General features: G+C 42.5%; 1 protein-coding gene across 3 annotated transcripts in view; it reads right to left on the bottom strand.

The window, feature by feature from the left end:
- LOC140207739 (NACHT, LRR and PYD domains-containing protein 3-like) overlaps nucleotides 1-22,090 on the bottom strand; it is a 97,927-nt gene that overhangs the window by 55,545 nt on the left and 20,292 nt on the right. For 2 of the 3 annotated variants that reach the window (XM_072276298.1, XM_072276300.1), the window contains exons 1-5: nucleotides 19,744-19,928; nucleotides 16,445-16,537; nucleotides 13,576-13,854; nucleotides 8,395-8,472; nucleotides 403-495 (exon numbers count right to left, since the gene is read on the bottom strand). In XM_072276298.1, coding sequence (XP_072132399.1) covers nucleotides 403-495; nucleotides 8,395-8,472; nucleotides 13,576-13,854; nucleotides 16,445-16,537; nucleotides 19,744-19,894 — 694 coding nt within the window. In that variant the 5' untranslated portion in view covers nucleotides 19,895-19,928. Of the gene's footprint in view, nucleotides 1-402; nucleotides 496-8,394; nucleotides 8,473-13,575; nucleotides 13,855-16,444; nucleotides 16,538-19,743; nucleotides 19,929-21,617; nucleotides 21,708-22,090 lie in introns of those variants that run through there. The other variant, XM_072276299.1, reaches the window with a different exon arrangement.

Genomic DNA, 22,090 nt, shown 5'->3' with positions numbered 1-22,090 from the left:
AGTATTTCTCACATTCAACCCCTCAGACCAAACGGCCATCTCCTTTCCCTGGAATAGACTGTGTTTCCTAGAGACTGCAAAACGCACCAACATGGCTCCCGTTTCACTGTCGCTGACCCGCTCAGTGTCACAGTTCCTCCTGCTGCTTGCTCACTCCATTCACCCGGTTCTCTTTCTCCTCAATCGGTCTTTATGTAAATGAAAAGTAATGTCAGTGGTGCCTGAAACAGCTCCTTGACCCCCTCCATGTGGGATCGCACGACCCTAGTGGGCGTCACCTCTCTGAGCACAGCTACTTCCACATCAGATACATAATTTTCTCTCTTCCTTTGTGTAACCCAGGTGTTTGCAACATATCCAGACCCTGCAGGACAGTCACACTTTGCAGAACCCTGAACAAACCTCTCTGTTTCCTTGATGCTGAGGTCCCCAAGTCTCCGTCCCAGCTGGTGCATGCAGACTTCATGGCGGCAGGTGTTCTATAGTCCTGGGGCGCTGTACAAAACAGAAAGAAGAGCAATAGGCAATAAAACTTGAAGGAAAAGATTTCCCTGTGAAGACACACACAGTTGGATCCAATGGACCAGGTCATCACCAGTCTCCATTCTTTCCAGACTAGTGTCCAGGCAGGAACCCAACATGCACCTGGACCCTGCACTTCCTTTCCACTGTATCCATGGAAACTCCATCCCTGGCCCATACATTACCCAGCACCCCCCACTGCCAGAAACCTGCTGTGGAGTCTCCAACACCACCCACCACCTTCTCAATGAGGAAATAGCACTCTCTCATTCAACCCGAGTCTCAAAATGACCAGTCACCACGGTCTAATCCACCACAGCGCAGACCATCCCAACACCCTGCGCCTGACCCTCTCAGTCACACTGCATGATCCTCCGAGCCCCACCCTTGCTGGGTCACACGAGGCCCAATCCTTGAAACAAATTAGGAGAATGAAATTAGGAGAGCCAGAAGGGACCATGAGAAGGCTTCGGCAAACCGGATTAAGGAAAGCACCAAGGCATTCTACAAGTATGTGAAGAGCAAGAGGATAAGACGTGAGAGAATAGGACCAATCGAGTGTGACAGTGGAAAAGTGTGTATGGAACCAGAGGAAATAGTAGAGGTACTTAATGAGTACTTTGCTCCACTATTCACTACACAAAAGCACCTTGGCGTTTGCAGGGATGACTTACAGTGGACTGAAATGCTTGAGCCTACAGACATTAAGAAAGAGGATATGTTGGAACTTTTAGAAAGCATCAAGTTGGATAAGTCACTGGGACTGGATGAGGTATACCCCAGGCTGCTGTGGGAGGTGAGAGAGGAGATTGCTTAACCTCTGGCAATGGTCTTTGCATCATCAGAAGTTTCAGAGGATTGGAGATGTTCCCCGATTGAAGAAAGGGAGTAGAGATAGCCCAGGAAATTACAGACCATATATATATATATATATAACCATATAACAATTACAGCACGGAAACAGGCCATCTCGGCCCTTCTCATCCATGCCAAACTCTTACTCTCACCTAGTCCCACCGACCTGCACTCAGCCCATAACTCTTCATTCCTTTCCTGTCCACGTATCTATCCAATTTAACTTTAAGTGACAACATCGAACCTGCCTCAACCACTTCTGCTGGAAGCTCGTTCCACACAGCTACCACTCTCTGAGTAAAGAAGTTCCCCCTCATGTTACCCCTAAACTTTTTCCCTTTAACCCTCAACTCATGACCTTTTTGTTTGAATCTCCCCCACTCTGGTGATCCAGTGATTCTTGAAAGATCACAACATCTCCACAATCTCTTCAGCTGCCACTTTCAGGAAATGACTATTCAAAATACTCTAATACTGTGGCACTTTTTCCCTTTTATTGCTCAGTAGCTTTTAGCATTATCATGGAAAAGGATAGAATCAGAGAGGACAGGAAAATTTTTAATTGGGGAAGGGCAAATTATGAGGCTATAAGGCTAGAACTTGCGGGTGTGAATTGGGATGATGTTTTGCAGGAAAATGTACTATGGACATGTGGTCAATGTTTAGAGATCTCTTGCAGGATGTTAGGGATAAATTTGTCCCGGTGAGGAAGATAAAGAATGGTAGGGTGAAGGAACCAGGGGTGACAAGTGAAGTGGAAAATCTAGTCAGGTGGAAGAAGGCAGCACACGAGGTTTAGGAAGCAAGGATCAGATGCGTCTATTGAGGAATACAGGGAAGCAAAAAAGGAGCTTAAGAAGGGGCTGAGAAGAGCAAGAAAGGGGCTTGAGAAGGCCTTGGCGAGTAGGGTAAAGGAAAACCCCAAGGCATTCCTCAATTATGTGAAGAAAAAAAGGATGACAGGAGTGAAGGTAGGACCGATTAGAGATAAAGGTGGGAAGATGTGCCTGGAGGATGTGGAAGTGAGCGAGGTCCTCAATGAATACTTCTTTTCGGTATTCACCAGTGAGTGGGAACTTGATGATGGTGAGGACAATATGAGTGAGGTTGATATTCTGGAGCATGTTGATATTAAGGGGAGGAGGTGTTGGAGTTGCTAAAATACATTAGGACGAGTAAGTCCCCGGGACCTGACGGAATATTCCCCAGGCTGCTCCACGAGGCGAGGGAAAAGATTGCTGAGCATCTGGCTAGGATCTTTATGTCCTCGTTGTCCACAAGAATGGTACTGGAGGATTGGAGGGAGGCGAATGTTGTTCCCTTGTTCCAAAAAGGTAGTAGGGATAGTCCAGGTAATTATAGACCAGTGAGCCTTACGTCTGTGGTGGGAAAGCTGTTGGAAAAGATTGTTAGAGATAGGATCTCTGGGCATTCAGAGAATCATGGTCTGATCAGGGACAGTCAGCATGGGTTTGTGAAGGGCAGATCGTGTCTAACAAGTCTAAGAGTTATTTGAGGAGGTGGCATATAGATGAGGGTAGTGCCGTGGATGTGATCTACATGGATTTTAGTAAGGCATTTGACAAGGTTCCACACAGTAGGCTTATTCAGAAAGTCAGAAGGCATGGGATCCAGGGAAGTTTGGCCAGATGGATTCAGAATTGCAGAAGGCAGAGGGTGGTGGTGGAGGGAGTACATTCAGATTGGAGGATTGTGACTAGTGGTGTCCCACGAGGATTGGATCTGGGACCTCTACTTTTCGTGGTTTTTATTAACTACCTGGATGTGGGGGTAGAAGGGTGGGTCGGCAAGTTTGCAGACGACACAAAGGTTGGTGGTGTTATAGACAGTGTAGAGGATTGTCAAAGATTGCAGAGAGACATTGATAGGATGCAGAAGTGGGCTGAGAAGTGGCAGATGGAGTTCAACCCGGAGAAGTGTGAGGTGGTACACTTTGGAAGGACAAACTCCAAGGCAGAGTACAAAGTAAATGGCAGGATACTTGGTAGTGTGGAGGAGTAGAGGGATCTCGGGGTACATGTCCACAGATCCCTGAAAGTTGCCTCACAGGTGGATAGGGTAGTTAAGAAAGTTTATGGGGTGTTAGCTTTCATAAGTCGAGGGATAGAGTTTAAGAGTCGCGATGTAATGATGCAGCTCTATAAACCTCTGGTTAGGCCACACTTGGAGTACTGTGTCCAGTTCTGGTCGCCTCACTATAGGAAGGATGTGGATGCATTGGAAAGGGTACAGGGGAGATTTACCAGAATGCTGCCTGGTTTAGAGAGTATGGATTATGATCAGAGATTAAGGGAGCTAGGGCTTTACTCTTTGAAGAGAAGGAGGATGAGAGGAGACATGATAGAGGTATATAAGATAATAAGACGAATAGATAGAGTGGATAGCCAGCGCCTCTTCCCCAGGGCACCACTGCTCAATACAAGAGGACATGGCTTTAAGGTAAGGGGTGGGAAGTTCAAGGGGGATATTAGAGGAAGGTTTTTTACTCAGAGTGGTTGGTGCGTGGAATGCACTGCCTGAGTCAGTGGTGGAGGCAGATACACTAGTGAAGTTTAAGAGACTACTAGACAGGTATATGGAGGAATTTAAGGTGGGGACTTATATGGGAGACAGGGTTTGAGGGTCGGCACAACATTGTGAGCTGAAGGGCCTGTACTGTGCAGTACTATTCCTTGTTCTATGTAATCTAGGCACATTCCTAATTCTGGTGAGACATGTCAAATCCTGGTTTTCTTAAGTGATGCAATGATTACAATCCCTTCTGGTTTTACAAAGAGGCAGGGCTTTGCCTTACTTTGCAGTTGGTGACTTCAAATTACCTAGCTTGACCCAACAGTAAATCCTCATTACTACAATCTATGGTTCTCCCTATGGAAGTTATATAGATTAACAAATAACGGAAATGTTGCATGTGGTATTTCTTAGAAGCCTTGGGCTAGATTTGATTTTTATACAATGACATAGAGATCATGCTAACAAGCTGTTTCAATGACACTGTATATAATCAGTGAGCTTCAGAAATCGAATGAAACTCTCAGAAATGGGTGACATTAAAATTAAAGAGGGGCTATTAGGGAGAATGGAAAACAGGGAAGATCATGCAAGAAAACCCAGCTGTTGATATCTACGATATTTTATGGATCGCAGGAGTACTCTTGCTTCCCATAAATTGAAACAAAATTACCTGTAGGACATTAAAATAAATACCCTATAAATGTAAGGCCATCTTTAATTTTTTTTCCATCTCTGATGTTGAATCATTAGCATGAAGTATTGACTCTTTTTCTTATTCCACAGTGTAGTCTGACCTGCAGAGGTCAGCTTTTTCCATTATATTTTGGATGTCTATTGTATTTTTCCTTTACATTACCTGGGGATATTCTTTGGCTGGACAGAGCACAATGCTTGCACTATCATATATATTTCTAGAATAGCAATCGCGAGCATTTCAAATGATCCAGCAGCCAAATGATTCCCCACAAGTTTACCTTTTAAAGAGATATTTGCCTCTTGTTGCTATCATCATCAGTAATGCAAGAACAGCATGTCAGTGTCTTTCAAATAAAAACAAATTTGATGACACAAACGTTGGGGATGTTGTGCATAGTCTGGAGGGTGGTCAGAGGTTATAGCAGGACATCGATAGGGAGCAGAATTGGGCCGAGAAATGGCAGGAGGAGTTCAACCCAGATAAGTGCGAAGTGGTTCATTTTGGTCGGTCAAATTTGAAGACAGAATACGGCATTAATGGTAAGACTCTTGGCAGTGTGGAGGATCAGAGATATCCTAGGGTCCGTGTCCATGCTGTGCAGGTTGACTGTGTTGTTAAGAAGATGTATGTTATGTTGGCATTCATCAACCATGGAAGTGAGCTCAAGAGCCGTGAGGTAATGTTATAGCCGTATAAGACCTTGGTCAGACCTCACTTGGAGTATTGTGTTCAGTTCTGATCACCTCACTACAGGAAGGATGTGGATACTATAGAAAGAGTGCAGAGGAGATTTACAAGGATGCTGCATGGATTGGGGAGCATGCCTTATGAGAATAGGTTGAGTTAATTTGGCCTTTTCTCCTTGGAGCGACAGAGGATGAGGATGAGAGGTGACCTGTTAGAGGTGTATAAGATGATGAGAGGCATTGATTATGTGGACAGCCAGAGGTTTTTTCCCAGGGCTGAAATAGCTAAAATGAGAGGGCATAAACTAAAGATGGTCTTACATTTATAGGGTATTTATTTTAATGTCCTACAGGTAATTTTGTTTCAATTTATGGGAAGCAAGAGTACTCCTGCGATCCATAAAATAATGTAGATACCAACAGCTGGGTTTTCTTGCATGATCTTCCCTGTTTTCCATTCTCCCTAATAGTCCACCTTTAATTTTAATGTCACCCATTTCTCATAAATTTTTCACACAGGGAGTGGTGGGTACATGGAACGCACTGCCAGTGACGGTGGTGCAGACGGATACAACGGGGTCTTTTAAGAGACTCTTAGACAGGTACATGAAGATTAGAAAAATAGAGGTCTGTGCGGTAGGGTAATTCTCGACAGTTTCTCGAGTAGGTTACATGGCTGGCACAACTTTGTGGGCCAAAGGGCCTGTTATGTACTTTAGATTTTTATGTTCTAGATACTTACAAAGTGATGAAATTACTTCAACAACGATTGCTAAGTTACGGTACTTATTAAAAAATTATTCAGGAATATCCTTACCAGTGAGTCTTACTTCAGTAGTTGGTAAGTTGATAGAGGAGATCCTGAAAGGCAGGATTTATGACTATTTGGAGAGGCATAATATGAGTAGGAATAGTCAGCATGGTTTTGTCAAAGGCGGGTGTTACGAGCCTGACTGAATTTTTTGAGGATGTGACAAAGCACACTCATGAGGCAGAGCAGAAGATGTATTGTATATGGAGCTCAGCAAGGCATTTGATAAGGTACCCCACGCAAGAATTATTGGGAAAGTAAGGAGACATGGGTTCCAAGGGGACCTTGCTTTGTGGATCCAGAATTGCCTTGCCCACAGAAGGCAGACAGTGGTTGTATTATGCTCCTCTCAACCTTACTCAGAGTACGGCTTCCGCTATTTACAACAGGTAAGCAGGAATTTTGTCTTTAGGCGTATGGCAATTTGGAATTTTCTGCCCCAGAGGGTTGTTGACGTGGAATTGTGAAGTCTATTCCATACACAGGGATTGCCAGAATCTACAATTAGTGGTCATCTGGCTTGAGCAAGACTGAGAAAGCAGCACTGAGGACACAACCAGAACAAAACATTGTATTCAACAGCAAACTGATCCAGGGTGTGTTTTTGCTCTTCCTGTTTCTATTGCGCAATTTTAACATTCCTTCTCTTCACCAATGGCACATGGTGGAGATGCTGTCTGCCAGCTATGGGGTGTGTGGGTTGTCCAGTAAAGGGATGCTGTCTGTCTGGGGGGTGTCCAGGGAGGGGATGCTGTCTGTCCAGGGAGGGGGTAAGTACCTCTGGTGAAGCGGCTTGTCATGTCTGGGGCAACACACTGATCATTATTCCCCCAGACACTCAGCTCTCACCTGTAGCTCCAGGCAGCTGTTTGCCCACAACATTGACCACATTTGATGCTACTTACCAAGTTAAGAGCCCACGGCATTACAGGGAAGTTACTGGCATGGTTAGAGCACTGGCCGATTGGCAGAGAGCAGCGAGTAGGAATAAACGGATCCTTTTCTGGTTGGCTGCCAGTGACTAGTGGTGTTCCGCAGAGGTCGGTGTTGGGACTACTTTTTTTATGATTTAGATGATAGAATACATGGCTCTGTCACCAAGTTTGCAGATGACACGAAGATTGAAGGAGGGGCAGGTAATGTTGAGGAAACAGGTAGGCTGCAGAAGGACTGCAGAGTTGGAGGATGGGCAAGAAAGTGGCAAATGAAATACAATGTTGGAAAATGCATGCTCATGCACTTTGGTAGTAGAAATAAATGTGCATACTATTCCTAAATGGGGAGATGCAAAGGGACTTGGGATTCCTTGTGGAGAACACACCAATTTTAACTTGCAGGTAGAGTCAGTGGTGATGAAGGCAAATGCAATGTTAACATTCATTTCAAGAGGTCTAGAATACAAGAGCAGGGATGTGATGCTGAGGCTTTATGAGGGCCCTGGTGAGACCTCACCTCGGGTATTGTGAACAGTTTTGGGCTCCTCATCGAAGAGAAGATGTGCTGGCATTGGAGAGGGTTCAGAGGAGGTTCACAAGAATGAATCCGGGAATGAAAGGGTTATCATGCGAGAAACATTTGATGGCCCTGGGTCTGTACTCACTGGAACTTAGAAACCTTTTGAATGTTGAAAGGTCTAGACAGAGTAGATGTGGAAAGGACGTGGTGGGGGAGTATAGAACAAGAGGGCACAGCCTCAGGATAGAGGGGCGTCTATTTATAACAGAGATGCGGAGATGCTTTGGCCAGAGGGTAGTGAGTTTCTGGAATTTGTTGCTACCAGCAGCTGTGGAGGCCAGGTCACTGGGTGTACTTAATGCAGAACTTGACAGATTCTTGATTGGACACGGCATCAAAAGTTACGGGGAGCGGAGGGGAGAAAAGGATCAGCAATGATTGAATGGCGGAGAAGACACAACAGGCCAAACAGTCTAATTCTGCTCTGATGTCTTATGGTCTTAACTACAAAAAGCCTTTGCAGAAATACAGCAAACCATTACTGGATATCCATCTACCACCTATCCTCACACCATCCACAACTACCAATTGCTCCTGGCCCACAGCATCTCCTGAATTGTATGCCGATGTTCCCATCCTCCCCATTTTCTCTCTCCTCTACAGCTGCCCATGACCCAAGAAGGAATGAACCTCGGGCCCGATTAACCAGCACCTCACATGGGCTGCTTCTTCGGCCCTGAACACAGTCCTTCACCCCACTCCCTCTGGGATGACTTTGCCCCCTTTCCCCTGAGCTGTGTCACACTCCATTGGGACACTGCTCTCATTCTGACCCTGGGCTGGTTTACTGTTCTCATTGTCCTCCCGCGATGAGCCAAATGACAGGTGTCGTTTGAATTTCAATTTTCCATCTGCAAAAAAAAAAAAATAATTACAAACTGTGGTTACACCAGACTGATTAAGGACTGAGCAAAACACAGATTCAGAATGGGTGGCTAGGATGGGAGCGGAGCTTCTGGTCCTGACAGTAACTGGCCCTCACCCCTTCTGAGGCCACTCCAATACTGACATTCTATTGACCCCAAGTGCTTTTTATTGGTTCCTGCCAATTGGAGAATCAGCTGCTAACGGTCAGTTTGGAAATGTGCAAATGAAAAAAAACACAAGGTCCTAAGATAAGAAAGCCCGACAAAGAAACAAATGGTGTTTATACTTAATCATTAAAAAATAAACTTAGGAATGCAAAAACAGTCTCCAGAGACGTCAAAGCAATAAAATTAAACCTAAACAATATTATGTCTAACGAAAAAAATCGGCGCCATTATCCCTTAAACTTACTGCTTTTTTTTGTAAAGGGAGGGGGGAGATTTAAGATAAACTTTTAAAATCACTATCTAAATTGAACAGCTCGCAGACTTCTGTTTCTTTTTTCTTTTTCTATGAGAACGCATTCCGGCTTATTTCTTCCTTTTGCCGGATTTCTATCTTTTGGGATGGTGGGAGGATTGGGGGTAGTTTTGAATTATAGGTTTTACAGTTGGATTAATTTTTTTTTTTCATTTTTTTCCTCTCTTGTATTTTTTCCCATTATGGAGTACCGGACCATGCGTGTTTTCTATATGGTTATACTCATCACAGCCATTTTTGATTAGCCTGCGTTGGTATGCGCGTATTTTCGTGTTAAAAAAATATTTTATGGCAGTTAAACAGATAAACGTTATTAGTTGGAATGTTCGTGGCTGGAATCAGCCTATTAAATGAAAGAAGACTTTTAAAATTATTAACAGATTACAGCCCGACATAATTTTTGCTCAAGAAACACATTTCAGAACGGGTGATCAAAATAGATTTTTTAAATCGTGGAAGGGCGTTCAATATCAGGCCACTTGTCAAAATAAAACAAAGGGGGTATCTATTTTTATTAAATCTAATATTTTATTTATCCAAGAAGATATTGTGTCAGATATTAATGGTAGGTTTTTAATTGTCAAAGGAATAATTTATCATAGAAAAATTGTCCTGGTTAATCTATATGGACCTAATGTAGATGATCCTTCTTTTTTTAAAAATGTATTTGGTTTATTGCCAAACTTAAATGAATATATGTTGTTAATGGGTGGTGATTTTAACTGTTGTTTAAATCCTTTAATTGACAAGAGTTCAACCAGTCAGCGACTTATTAACTCTTTTTTAATTGATTATTATTGATCGAAATCTGGAGAAATTTACATCCTAATGATAGAGATTATTCTTTTTATTCACATGTTCATAAAAAATATTCGAGAATTGATTATTTTAAAGCTGATTTCCAATTTTTATCCAAAGTCCAGAAATGTGAATATGATGCTGTCGCTATTTCGGATCATGTGTCTTTAAGCTTAACTTTTGAATTGAATGATGTTGGTATTGTAAATTTACCTTGGCGTTTTCCAGAAAACTTATTACAAAGTTTGGACTTTGTCAAATTTATTGAGACTCAGATAAAAGATTTTTTTACTTTTTAATAATATGGGAGATGTGTTGAAATTGATTATATGGGATACACTGAAAGCATATTTGCGAAGTCAGATAATCTCCTATTTGGCTAAGCTTAAGAAACAGACAAAAATAGAGTTAGATAGTATATCAAAATAAATTAAAGACTTGGATAATATTTATGCAGTCTCTCCTAACACTGATTTATTTAAACAAAGGGTTGAACTTCAATCACAATATAATTTACTTTTAACTTATCCTATTGAAAGAAATTGGCTTAAATTAAAAAGTCAATTTTATATGTTTGGAGACAAAAATAATAAGCTACTAGCATCCCAATTAAAAGCAGCTGGAGCTAAAAGACAAATTGTTAAAATTCGTAAGGTAGTTTAGTTTGTAATTATGAAGACATTGATAAAATTTTTCAGGACTTTTACAGTGAACTCTATAAATCTCAGGTTCCAACTGATCCTTCTAAAATGAATGCCTTTTTACAAAAGATTGATTTGCCTAGAATATCTGTTGAAGTCAACAAACTCTTGATACTCCTATTACTGAATAAGAAATCCAGAAAGCTAGTCTTTCAATGCAATCTGCTAAAGCTCCTGGATTGGATGGTTTTTCTGTAGGATTTTACAAAAAATTTGAAAAATTGCTTTCTCCCTATATGTTCGAAATGCTCAAAGATTTTTTTGTTAGGAGAGTTACCTCCCACATTTTATGAAGCTTCTATTTCTTTAATTCTTAAGAAAGATAAAGACCCTACTGATTGCGCTTCATATAGACCTATTAAATTTGGGTGCTAAAATTCTTTCAAGAATAATGGCTAATCGACTGGAGGATATTCTGGCTAAAATTATCTCTCAGGACCAAACAGGTTTTATAAAAGGTTGTTATTCCTTCTTTAATACTCAGAGACTGTTGAATGTTATATACACATCCCTTTCTAAGACTCCCTAATGTGTTGTTTCTCTTCATGCTAAAAAAGCATTTGATAGAGTTGAATGGAAATACTTATTTAACGTTCTTGAGAAATTCAACATTGGTACTAATTCTAATGTGGATTAGAATGATATATAAAAGCCCTATTCCACTGTTATTACTAATAATTGCAGATTTCCTTTTTTTCGACTTTCGCGGGGTACGAGACAAGGGTCCGTTAAGTCCCCTGTTATTTAATTTGATGTTGGAACCTTTGGCTATTGCACTTCATGAAGCTAAAGATATTCAAGGAATTTCCATAAATGGGACTATTCATAAGATCTCCCTTTATGCTGATGATCTTTTAGTTTATGTTTCGAATCCTGAAGAATCCATTCCTAGTTTATTGAAATTATTAAATGAATATGGAAAGTTCTCAGGATATAAATTAAACCTTAATAAAAGTGAATTATTTCCTTTAAATGATTCTGCTTCTATATATGATGACATTCCTTTTAAAGTTACGGACTCTTTTGAATATTTAGATATTATCATCACTAAAAATTATGGAGACCTTTACAGAGCTAATTTGGTTCCTTTAGTGGATTTTATGAAGCAAATATTTTGTAGATGGAATACACTTACACTTTCGTGAGCTGGCCATATTCATGCAGTTAAAATGATGATCTTACCAAAATATTTATATGTATTTCAAAATATTCCTATTTTTTTAACTAAGAACTTTTTTGATCAGGTTGATTCTATTATTTCATCTTTTGTTTGGAATAATAAGAGACCAAGAATTGGAAAATATCATTTACAAAAATCAAAAATGGATGGAGGCTTTGCTCTGCCTACTTTAAGAATGCATTATTGGGCAGTTAATACACGTTGTGTGTGTTCTTGGTTATATTGGACTGATAAAAATGAACGACCACCTTGGATTGATTTGGAACTGAAAGCTGTGAAACAATTTTACTTAACTTTGTTATTAGGAGCCTCTTTACCTGTACAACTAGCCAAAATTTCTATTCTAAATTTATATCCAATGATTAAGCAGTCATTACGAATTTGGTACCCGTTTCGTAATCTTAAAAAATTTAACCTTCTTAGTTTAATTTATCGAAACTAGTTATTTAAACCTTCACTTAGTGACCCTACCTTTTTTCTTTGGAGGAATAAAGGAGTTAATTCCTTCATGGATCTGTTTCAAGAAGGCCGATTGATGTCTTTTGAGAAATTAGTAACTAAATATTCTCTCTCGCACTCACATTTCTTGCAATATCTTCAGGTCAGACGTTTCTTGCAAGAATATTTAAGTAATTTTCCTTATATACAAGACTCTGACCTGTTAGACATTATTTTAAAAATGAATCCTTCAGTGAAAGGTTTTATTGTGAAAATTTATAATTTACTATTACAACAGTATAATTATTCTTTACTTAAGATTAAGCAAGACTGGGAAAGAGAGCTTAACATGACCTTGATAACAGAGGATTGGTTGCGAATTTTGAAGTTGGTTAACTCTTCTTCGACTTGTGCCAGTCCCTCTCTAATTCAATTTAAAATTGTACATTGTTATTATTTGACAAAGGAGAGACTGTCTAAAATATTTCCTAATGTTGATAGTCAGTGTGATAGATGTAAAACTGAGATGGCTATATTGATACATATGTTTTGGTCGTGTTCTGTATTGAAACAGTTTTGGAAATCTATTTTCTCCATAATTTCTAAAGCTTTAAAAATTAATTTACAACCTAATAAATTGACAGTTTGGTTCAGTATAATTCCTCAATATATTCACGGTATTTCTATACCAGACCAACATGAAATTGCATTTGTCACATTATTAGCCAGAAGAGCTATTTTATTGAAATGGAAAGATGTCTCTACTCCCACTTTGATACAATGGTTCTGTCAGGCAATTTTCTGTCTTAGCTTGGAGAAAATTAGAAATCGAACTTTTGATCCTCAATTTGACTTTGAGAACAGGTGGAGTTCTTCTGCCCGCTACTATCATTTGATTTGAGTTAATTAAGGCGGTCACCTTCTGATTCTTGTGTAATTGGTTTTGGTTGGCGGATTGATGTTTTTCTTTTACGGAAGCTTGTATGGCGTATAGCTCCGGGGTTGTGCTCCCAATGGAATTTTTTTTTTCTCATTTGTTTTTCGGTTAGTAGGGTTTTTTTTTTGTTTTAGTTAGTAGGGGTTCTTTTTTCTTTCTTTCTTTTTTCCAAAAAAGGTAATAGTTTTAACATGTTGTTTTTTTCTTATTATTGTTGGTACACTGGTTAGCTTGGTTAATTAGTTATTTGATTTGACTATTTTAAAGTATTTTTTATTGATTTTCAATAATAATTAATAAAAAGATTTAAAATGAAAATGTGCAAATGATAAGGAACTGTTAAATGAAACACAGCCGGTCACAAAACCACCTCTTCTATTCTCTCACTCCATGTCCCTTCTCTTGCTCAATAAAATTCAACAAGTCTCAAGACCAACCTGTTTGAAACTTTCTCTCCTCCCACTCCAAGTCTCGTCTCAGTCAGTACCAAGGCTTATAATGTAAAGTCCATTACACTCTTGGCCCACTGAAAGGACATTTGATCGACACAAACCTGAGCCTTTCCTCGGTGTCGGGGTCCCTGCCTCCCCTCTGCTGTTCGAGCATCGAGACTTCATGGTGACAGGTGGTTCACAATCCTGGGTCTCCGTATCAAACAGCGCTCTGGGATGAATTTGTTCCCTTTCCTCAGAAGCTGAATCGTTTTCCAATGGGATGCAGCCCTCAACATAGCCTTGTTTTGCTCTGGTGCCTCCAGCGTTCTGACCATTTTCCCTCGAGGAGCCGAATGGTAAAAGTTGCTTAAATCTCCGACTGAAAGCATGTTCTCCAGCTGGGAGGGAAAAACAGAAATCACGAATTGCAAACCAGAGCGGAACGATTTAGAACTGAGCGAAACACATTCGGAATGGGTGGTGATAATGTGAACTGAGGCTGTGGGTAAGTAAATTTTCAAGTGGAATTATCGGGGGATTGCAGACATGCCAGCTTTGATAAGCAGATGATTGCGTTACACCCAGTCTCAGAGAACAAAGGACACGCTGGAAAACCCTGACAATTCCACACAATGTTTCTCACCCTCTGCATGCCACCTTGACTGAACAGAGGAGCTCTTTTAGTGATAGACTGAGACAACTGGGCTGCTCAAAGAGGTCGTTCTTACCCTCAGCCATTAGGCTCTGTAACAAGTCAACCTATAGCCGGGGGAATGATAACCTTCCCCTTCCCCCGCCCCATCCGCCAGACTGTTTGCAGTAACTTATTATTTTCTTCTTTCTAACTTCTCTTCTACTATTTGTATATCTGTGCACTTGTAATGCTACTGTGACACAGTAATTTCCTTTGGGATCAATACAGTACCTATCTATCTATATAACAGGGTAGACACAGTTATGCTCTTTAGCATTTACACAGCAGGTGGCCAAGGACTTTTCTGCCACTACCACTGAGGATTGAGATATATAACTCCTGTTATCCTCCAGCTAGAAAAAATATTCCCACATCACACAGTGTCCAAATGTTGGGACCCATCTTCACCATGTCACACGCTGTACAAGCCCCTGCTGGGATCCATGCCACCCCATCGACTGATCGTGCCAGGCACCAATCTCCCAGCTCTCACACCATACCATTCCAGTGAAACACACACTCTGCCTAAATATCTTCTGATACCCTGGGTTAGAATACAAGAGCAGGGATGTGGTGCTGAAGCTTTATAAGGCACTGGTGAGGCTGTATCTGGAGTATTGTGAATAGTTCTGGACTCCACATCTTAGAAGAGATGTGCTGGCATTAGAGAGGGTCCAAAAGTGGTTCACGAGGATGATTTCAGGAATGAAAGGGTTACCATACAAGGAATGTTTGATGTCTCTGGGTCTGTACATGCTGGAATTTAGAAGGATGAGAGGGGATTTCATTGAAACCTTTCGAATGTTGAAAGGCCTAGAGAGAGATGTGGAAAGGACTTTTCCCATGGTGGGGGAGTCCAGGACAAGAGGGCACAGGCAGCTGTGGAGGCCAGGTTGCTGGGTGTGTCAAAGGCAGAGATTAATAGATTCTTGATTGCACACGGCATCAAACATTATGGGCACTGCAGCTGAGGAGGGGGAACAAAGAATCAGCCGTGATTGAATGGTGGAGCAGAATCAATGGGCCAAATGGCCTAATTCTCCTATGTCTTCTGGCCTTGTGGGTTTTCTTGGGTCACGTATGGTCCAATCTCAGAGACAGCCTTTCCCAAATGTCACAATCACTCAGATTCTCACAGCAGACACGACTGAGCGGACATGCGATCGAAATAGAATAAGTGATGGTGGGATGGGATTGATAGTCAGAAAAAACAATTCCCCATGGCAGAGGTGTTGAGGACGAGAGGATGTTTAAGGAGGGGAGCAAGAGGTTTACATGGAAAACGCAGGGGCATCTTTTTTCGATTTGAATGACTGTACTCTGACACACTGCCGGAGAAAGAGGAGGAGGCAAGTCATCTGAATATCATGAGAGAATCCAGATGACAATTCAGTTTGGAGATGTAGAGTAGGACAGAGACTACGGTCTGGTAAAATGACTGATTGATGGCTGGCAAAACCATGGTGAGGCAGGGGCCAATGTCTGCACATTATTGTCTGTCACAATACCATACCTTAACCACAGTGGCACTACATAACATTTGATCCAATAAACATCTACTGTTTCACTGCAATCGACCACATTTACCCCTTGACCAATCCTGTTGTATCACCCTCTGCTCCCAGAAATGTGTGAGCTCTCAGCATAGCGCTTGTTATCTTGTTGAATCGCAGAATGTTCAGTCACATTCCCATTCCCTTCGCTTTCCGTTTACAATGATGTACCCATTCCAGAAGAAAAACCCTACAAAATCTGTTCTTGGACCCTGTTCACTGTTCTGCATTTTGGAACCTGAATCGTCTTGCTGAGTCTACGGAGAAGCAAACTCTGCTCACGGGTTCACATCTGCCCTGCTTTTCACATTTGCGAAATACTGTACATATCCTGATTGAAGTATTTCTCACATTCAACCCCTCAGACCAAACGGCCATCTCCTTTCCCTGGAATAGACTGTGTTTCCTAGAGACTGCAAAACGCACCAACATGGCTCCCGTTTCACTGTCGCTGACCCGCTCAGTGTCACAGTTCCTCCTGCTGCTTGCTCACTCCATTCACCCGGTTCTCTTTCTCCTCAATCGGTCTTTATGTAAATGAAAAGTAATGTCAGTGGTGCCTGAAACAGCTCCTTGACCCCCTCCATGTGGGATCGCACGACCCTAGTGGGCGTCACCTCTCTGAGCACAGCTACTTCCACATCAGATACATAATTTTCTCTCTTCCTTTGTGTAACCCAGGTGTTTGCAACATATCCAGACCCTGCAGGACAGTCACACTTTGCAGAACCCTGAACAAACCTCTCTGTTTCCTTGATGCTGAGGTCCCCAAGTCTCCGTCCCAGCTGGTGCATGCAGACTTCATGGCGGCAGGTGTTCTATAGTCCTGGGGCGCTGTACAAAACAGAAAGAAGAGCAATAGGCAATAAAACTTGAAGGAAAAGATTTCCCTGTGAAGACACACACAGTTGGATCCAATGGACCAGGTCATCACCAGTCTCCATTCTTTCCAGACTAGTGTCCAGGCAGGAACCCAACATGCACCTGGACCCTGCACTTCCTTTCCACTGTATCCATGGAAACTCCATCCCTGGCCCATACATTACCCAGCACCCCCCACTGCCAGAAACCTGCTGTGGAGTCTCCAACACCACCCACCACCTTCTCAATGAGGAAATAGCACTCTCTCATTCAACCCGAGTCTCAAAATGACCAGTCACCACGGTCTAATCCACCACAGCGCAGACCATCCCAACACCCTGGGCCTGACCCTCTCAGTCACACTGCATGATCCTCCGAGCCCCACCCTCGCTGGGTCATACGAGGCCCAATCCTTGAAGCAAATTAGGAGAATGAAATTAGGAGAGCCAGAAGGGACCGTGAGAAGGCTTTGGCAAACCGGATTAAGGAAAGCACCAAGGCACTCTACAAGTATGTGAAGAGCAAGGGGATAAGACATGAGAGAATAGGACCAATCGAGTGTGACAGTGGAAAAGTGTGTATGGAACTAGAGGAAATAGCAGAGGTACTTAATGAGTACTTTGCCTCAGTATTCAATCTGGAAAAGGACCTTGGCGATGGTAGGGATGACTTATGGTGGACTGAAAAGCTTGAGCCTACAGACATTAAGAGGATACGTTGAAGCTTTTGGAAAGCTTCAAGTTGGATAAGTCACTGGGACTGGATGAGGTATACCCCAGGCTACTGCGGGAGGTGAGGGAGGAGACTGGCAATGGAAGACTCTGGCAATGGTCTTTGCATCATCAGAGGTTTCAGAGGATTGGAGGGTTCCAAATGTTGTTCCCTTATTCAGGAAAGGAAGTAGAGATAGCCCAGGAGATTATAGACCAGTGAGTCTTACTTCAGTAGTTGGTTAGTTGATGGAGAAGATCCTGAAAGGCAGGATTTATATTTGGAGAGACATAATATGATTAGGAAGAGTCAGCATGGTTTTGTCAAAGGTGGGTCGTGCCTTACGAGCCTGACTGAATTTTTTGTGGATGTGACAAAGCACACTCATGAGGCAGAGCAGAAGATGTATTGTATATGGAGCTCAGCAAGACATTTAAAAGGGTACCCCATGCAAGAATTGTTGGGAAAGTAAGGAGACATGGGTTCCAAGGGGACCTTGCTTTGTGGATCCAGAATTGCCTTGCCCACAGAAGGCAGACAGTGGTTGTATTATGCTCCTCTCAACCTTACTCAGAATATGGCTTCCGCTATTTACAACAGGTAAGCAGGAATTTTGTCTTTAGGCGTATGGTAATTTGGAATTTTCTGCCCCAGAGGGTTGTTGATGTGGAATTGTGAAGTGTATTCCATACACAGGGATTGCCAGAATCTACAATTAGTGGTCATCTGGCTTGAGCAAGACTGAGAAAGCAGCATTGAGGACACAACCAGAACAAAACATTTTATTCAATGGCAAACTGATCCAGGGTGTGTTTTTCTCATCCTGTTTCTATTGCTCAATTTTAACATTCCTTCTCTTCACCTCTGCACATGGTGGAGATGTTGTCTGCCAGTATGGGACGTGATGGAAAGGGAAAGGGATGCTGTCCATCTGTGGGGTTTCCGGGGAGGGGATGTTTGTCTGTCTGGGGGGTGTCCAGGGAGGGGGGGAAGTACCTCTGGTAAGCGGCTTGTCATGTCTGGGGCAACACACTGATCATTATTCTCCCAGACACTCAGCTCTCACCTGTGGTTCCAGGCAGCTGTTTGCCCACAACATTGACCACATTTGATGCTACTTACCAAGTTAAGAGCCCACGGCATTACAGGAAAGTTACTGGCATGGTTAGAGCACTGGCCGATTGGTAGAAAGAAGCGAGTAGGAATAAACGGATCCTTTTCTGGTTAGCTGCCAGTGACTAGTGGTGTTCCGCAGAGGTCGGTGTTGGGACTACTTTTTTTATGATTTAGATGATAGAATAGATGGCTTTGTCACCAAGTTTGCAGATGACACGAAGATTGAAGGAGGGGCAGGTGGTGTTGAGGAAACCGGTAGGCTGCAGAAAGACAGATTTGGAGAATGGGCAAGAAAGTGGCAAATGAAATACAATGTTGAAAAATGCATGCTCATGCACTTTGGTAGTAGAAATAAATGTGCAGACTATTCCTAAATGGGGAGATGCAAAGGGACTTGGGATTCCTTGTGGAGAGCACACCAAAGGTTAACTTGCAGGTAGAGTCAGTGGTGATGAAGACAAATGCAATGTTAGCATTCATTTCAAGAGGTCTAGAATACAACAGCAGGGATGTGATGCTGAAGCTTCATGAAGGCACTGGTGAGGTCTCACCTTGGGTATTGTGAACAGTTTTGGGCTCCTCATCGAAGAGAAGATGTGCTGGCATTGGAGAGGGTTCAGAGGAGGTTCACAAGAATGAATCCGGGAATGAAAGGGTTATCATGTGAGAAACATTTGATGGCTCTGGAACTTGTTGAAAGTTCTAGACAGAGTAGATGTGGAAAGGACGTTTCCCATGGTGGAGGAGTATAGAACAAGAGGGCACAGCCTCAGGATAGAGGGGCGTCTATTTATAACAGAGATGCGGAGATGCTTTGGCCAGAGGGTGGTGAGTTTCTGGAATTTGTTGCTACGTGCAGCTGTGGAGGCCAGGTCACTGGGTGTACTTAAGGCAGAACTTGACAGATTCTTGATTGGACACGGCATCAAAAGTTACGGGGAGAAGGATCAGCCATGATTGAATGGCGGAAAAAACACAACAGGCCAAACGGTCTAATTCTGCTCTGATGTCTTATGGTCTTAACTACAAAAAGCCTTTGCAGAAATACAGCAAACCATTACTGGATATCCATCTACCACCTATCCTCACACCATCCACAACTACCACTTGCTCCTGGCCCACAGCATCTCCTGAATTGTATGCCGATGTTCCCATCCTCCCCATTTTCTCTCTCCTCTACAGCTGCCCATGACCCAAGAAGGAATGAACCTCGGGCCCGATTAACCAGCGCCTCACATGAGCTGCTTCCTCGGCCCTGAACACAGTCCTTCACCCCACTCCCTCTGGGATGACTTTGCCCCCTTTCCCCTGAGCTATGTCAAACTCCATTGGGACGCTGCTCTCATTCTGACCCTGGGCTGGTTTACTGTTCCCATCGTCCTCCCGCGATGAGCCAAATGACAGGTGTCGCCTAAATTTCCGTTTGAAGTTTCCATCTGCAAAAAAATAATAATAATTATGAACTGTGGTTACACCAGACTGATTTAGGACTGAGTAAAACATAGATTCAGAATGGGTGTCTAGGATGGGAGCTGAGCTTCTGGTCAGCCAAGTTTGGAGGGGTATGATGACCTTGTAAGATTGCAACAAAAGAGTAAACCATCTACTTGCTGTCACGAGCCCATCCCCACCAGACTTATTAAAACTCTTTTTACTGAGTTTTCAATTAAAAACAAATGATTGAGATAGGCCTTTTTGTCCCTTCGAGCCACACTCCCAGCTATCCCCCTAGTTAACTCTTGCCTAACCACAGGACAACTTGAAACGATCAATTAACCAACCAACTTGTCCATCTTCGAACTTTGGCAGCGTTATATCTCCTGGAAAATTGGTCGCTAAGACAGACAGAATGTTACCCTCTATGATATCTGAACAAAACCAATGAAAGGCACGACCAGAGAGGCCAAGCCAGTTCTCAAGGTAATCCAAAACAATCTTTGTTACAACCTTAAGGTTCTGAATCAGAAATACTTGGAAATGTTGACTTGGTTGCCATCTATCATTTGCAGAGGTTGGCTGTAGAGATTACCTGTACATATAGCCATACTTTCCCTGATTTGGTTGATAAAAATATTGAGAATTCCTCAGCTTGTGGAAAATGCTTGACCTATTTTTCTTGGGATTTATTTTGTGGGAAAAAACCAGCACACCCAAAGGTAACAAATGTGATCACATACAAACTCCTGACAGGCAATGACAGGAAATGAACGCGGGTTGTCTGTACTGTAACACATTGTGCTAACCACTACGCTACCAGGGCACGTACTGTGTTCAATTTATTAACACATCCCTTGAAACTGGAGTTTTTCCCCAGATGCCTTCAAAACAGTGGCTGTCAAACCCTTATGTTGCTTGTCATGCCAAACTTTAATAGTAAGGTATCAGCTAGCTACAGGCCAATAGCAAACCTTCCTTTCCTGGGCAGGATTTTTGAGAAAGTAATTTTCAACCAGTTCAACAACTATCTGAATGAGGAAAAAAATATTCCAGAAATGCTTCGGTCAGGTTTTTGAGACAACCTGAAGCAGCACAAAATCAACACGGAGACGGCCCTTCCCCAAAACTGTCAGCAATTCAAGGATCAGTATTGACCTCAACAGCGCCTTCGATACAATGGACCACAACCTTCTCCTCAATCGCCTTGAGAACTGGCTTGGCCTCTCTGGTAGGGCCCTGAATTGGTTTTGTTCATAGACCTGAGAGGGAAATATTCTCTGTCCTAGCGACCAATTTTCTAGAAGATTAAATGCATCTTTTGGTGTTGCCAAAGTTCAGAAGAACTTTAAATATCCTTGGAATGGACTATTTTCCAATTGAAGAATAGGCTGTGTTCAGCCCGAACAACAGTGACACCTTTGCTGCTTCTTTGCTTCTCAGAATGTTCCCCGGAGAAAAACGCATTCCTGTGACACAGTAAATCCTACCACTGTCACTCTCCTTTCACTATCACTGACCTGCTCACGATCTGGGCTTCACTATCAAGAAGCCTCCCTCCTCTGCTAACAACACTGTATATCAAAATAGTTGTGATTGATTAGAGCTCACACACCCCATTCTTCTGTGATTGATTAGAGATCCTACACCTCGTTCATCTGTGATTGTGCTGCCATTGCAGATGTTAATTCTCTGGCTCAGCCTCTTCCCCATTTCCTCTTCCTTTATGAGTCTCCAGTGTTTGCAAGTGACATGGAACAACGATTAAAATTTTCTGGAAAACTGCACAAACCTGTGTTTTTCCTTGATAAAACACTCTCTGCATCCCCCTCTCTTTTGGAATTTTCAGCCATCTGTTCAGTCGTTCCACAATTCTGTTGCTCTATCGTAAACAATATCAATAGGAGTATTAGACTGGCATTGGGATGAGAAAGAAAGTTTTGCCTTGTGAAGACACACACTGTCTGTTCCAATGACTCTCCAGGCCAAAAACTGACCAATTTGCAACCCTCTATGCCCCAGAACTTTGCAGTTCCTCCCAGCATATCTACAGGATTTTCATCAAGGACTGGACTTCCCCTGGGAGCAGTGACTGTTGGTTTCTCCGACAATCTGCATTCCCACAAACTGAGATCACACCTCTGGCTTGCTTGAAGCCTGATGCTAAACATGGGGCTCGAGGACCGGAGGTGCCTGTATCTCCAGCCGCACCAGGTAGAACGCAACTCTGCTCCTCTGGCTACAGCCCAGTAGTTTTTCATGTCA

Source organism: Mobula birostris, chromosome 13 (assembly GCF_030028105.1).
Source record: "Mobula birostris isolate sMobBir1 chromosome 13, sMobBir1.hap1, whole genome shotgun sequence".
In the NCBI taxonomy this organism is placed as follows: domain Eukaryota; kingdom Metazoa; phylum Chordata; class Chondrichthyes; order Myliobatiformes; family Myliobatidae; genus Mobula; species Mobula birostris.
Note: the sequence above shows the minus strand (reverse complement) of the source record. Positions and strands in the feature narration are given on the sequence as shown.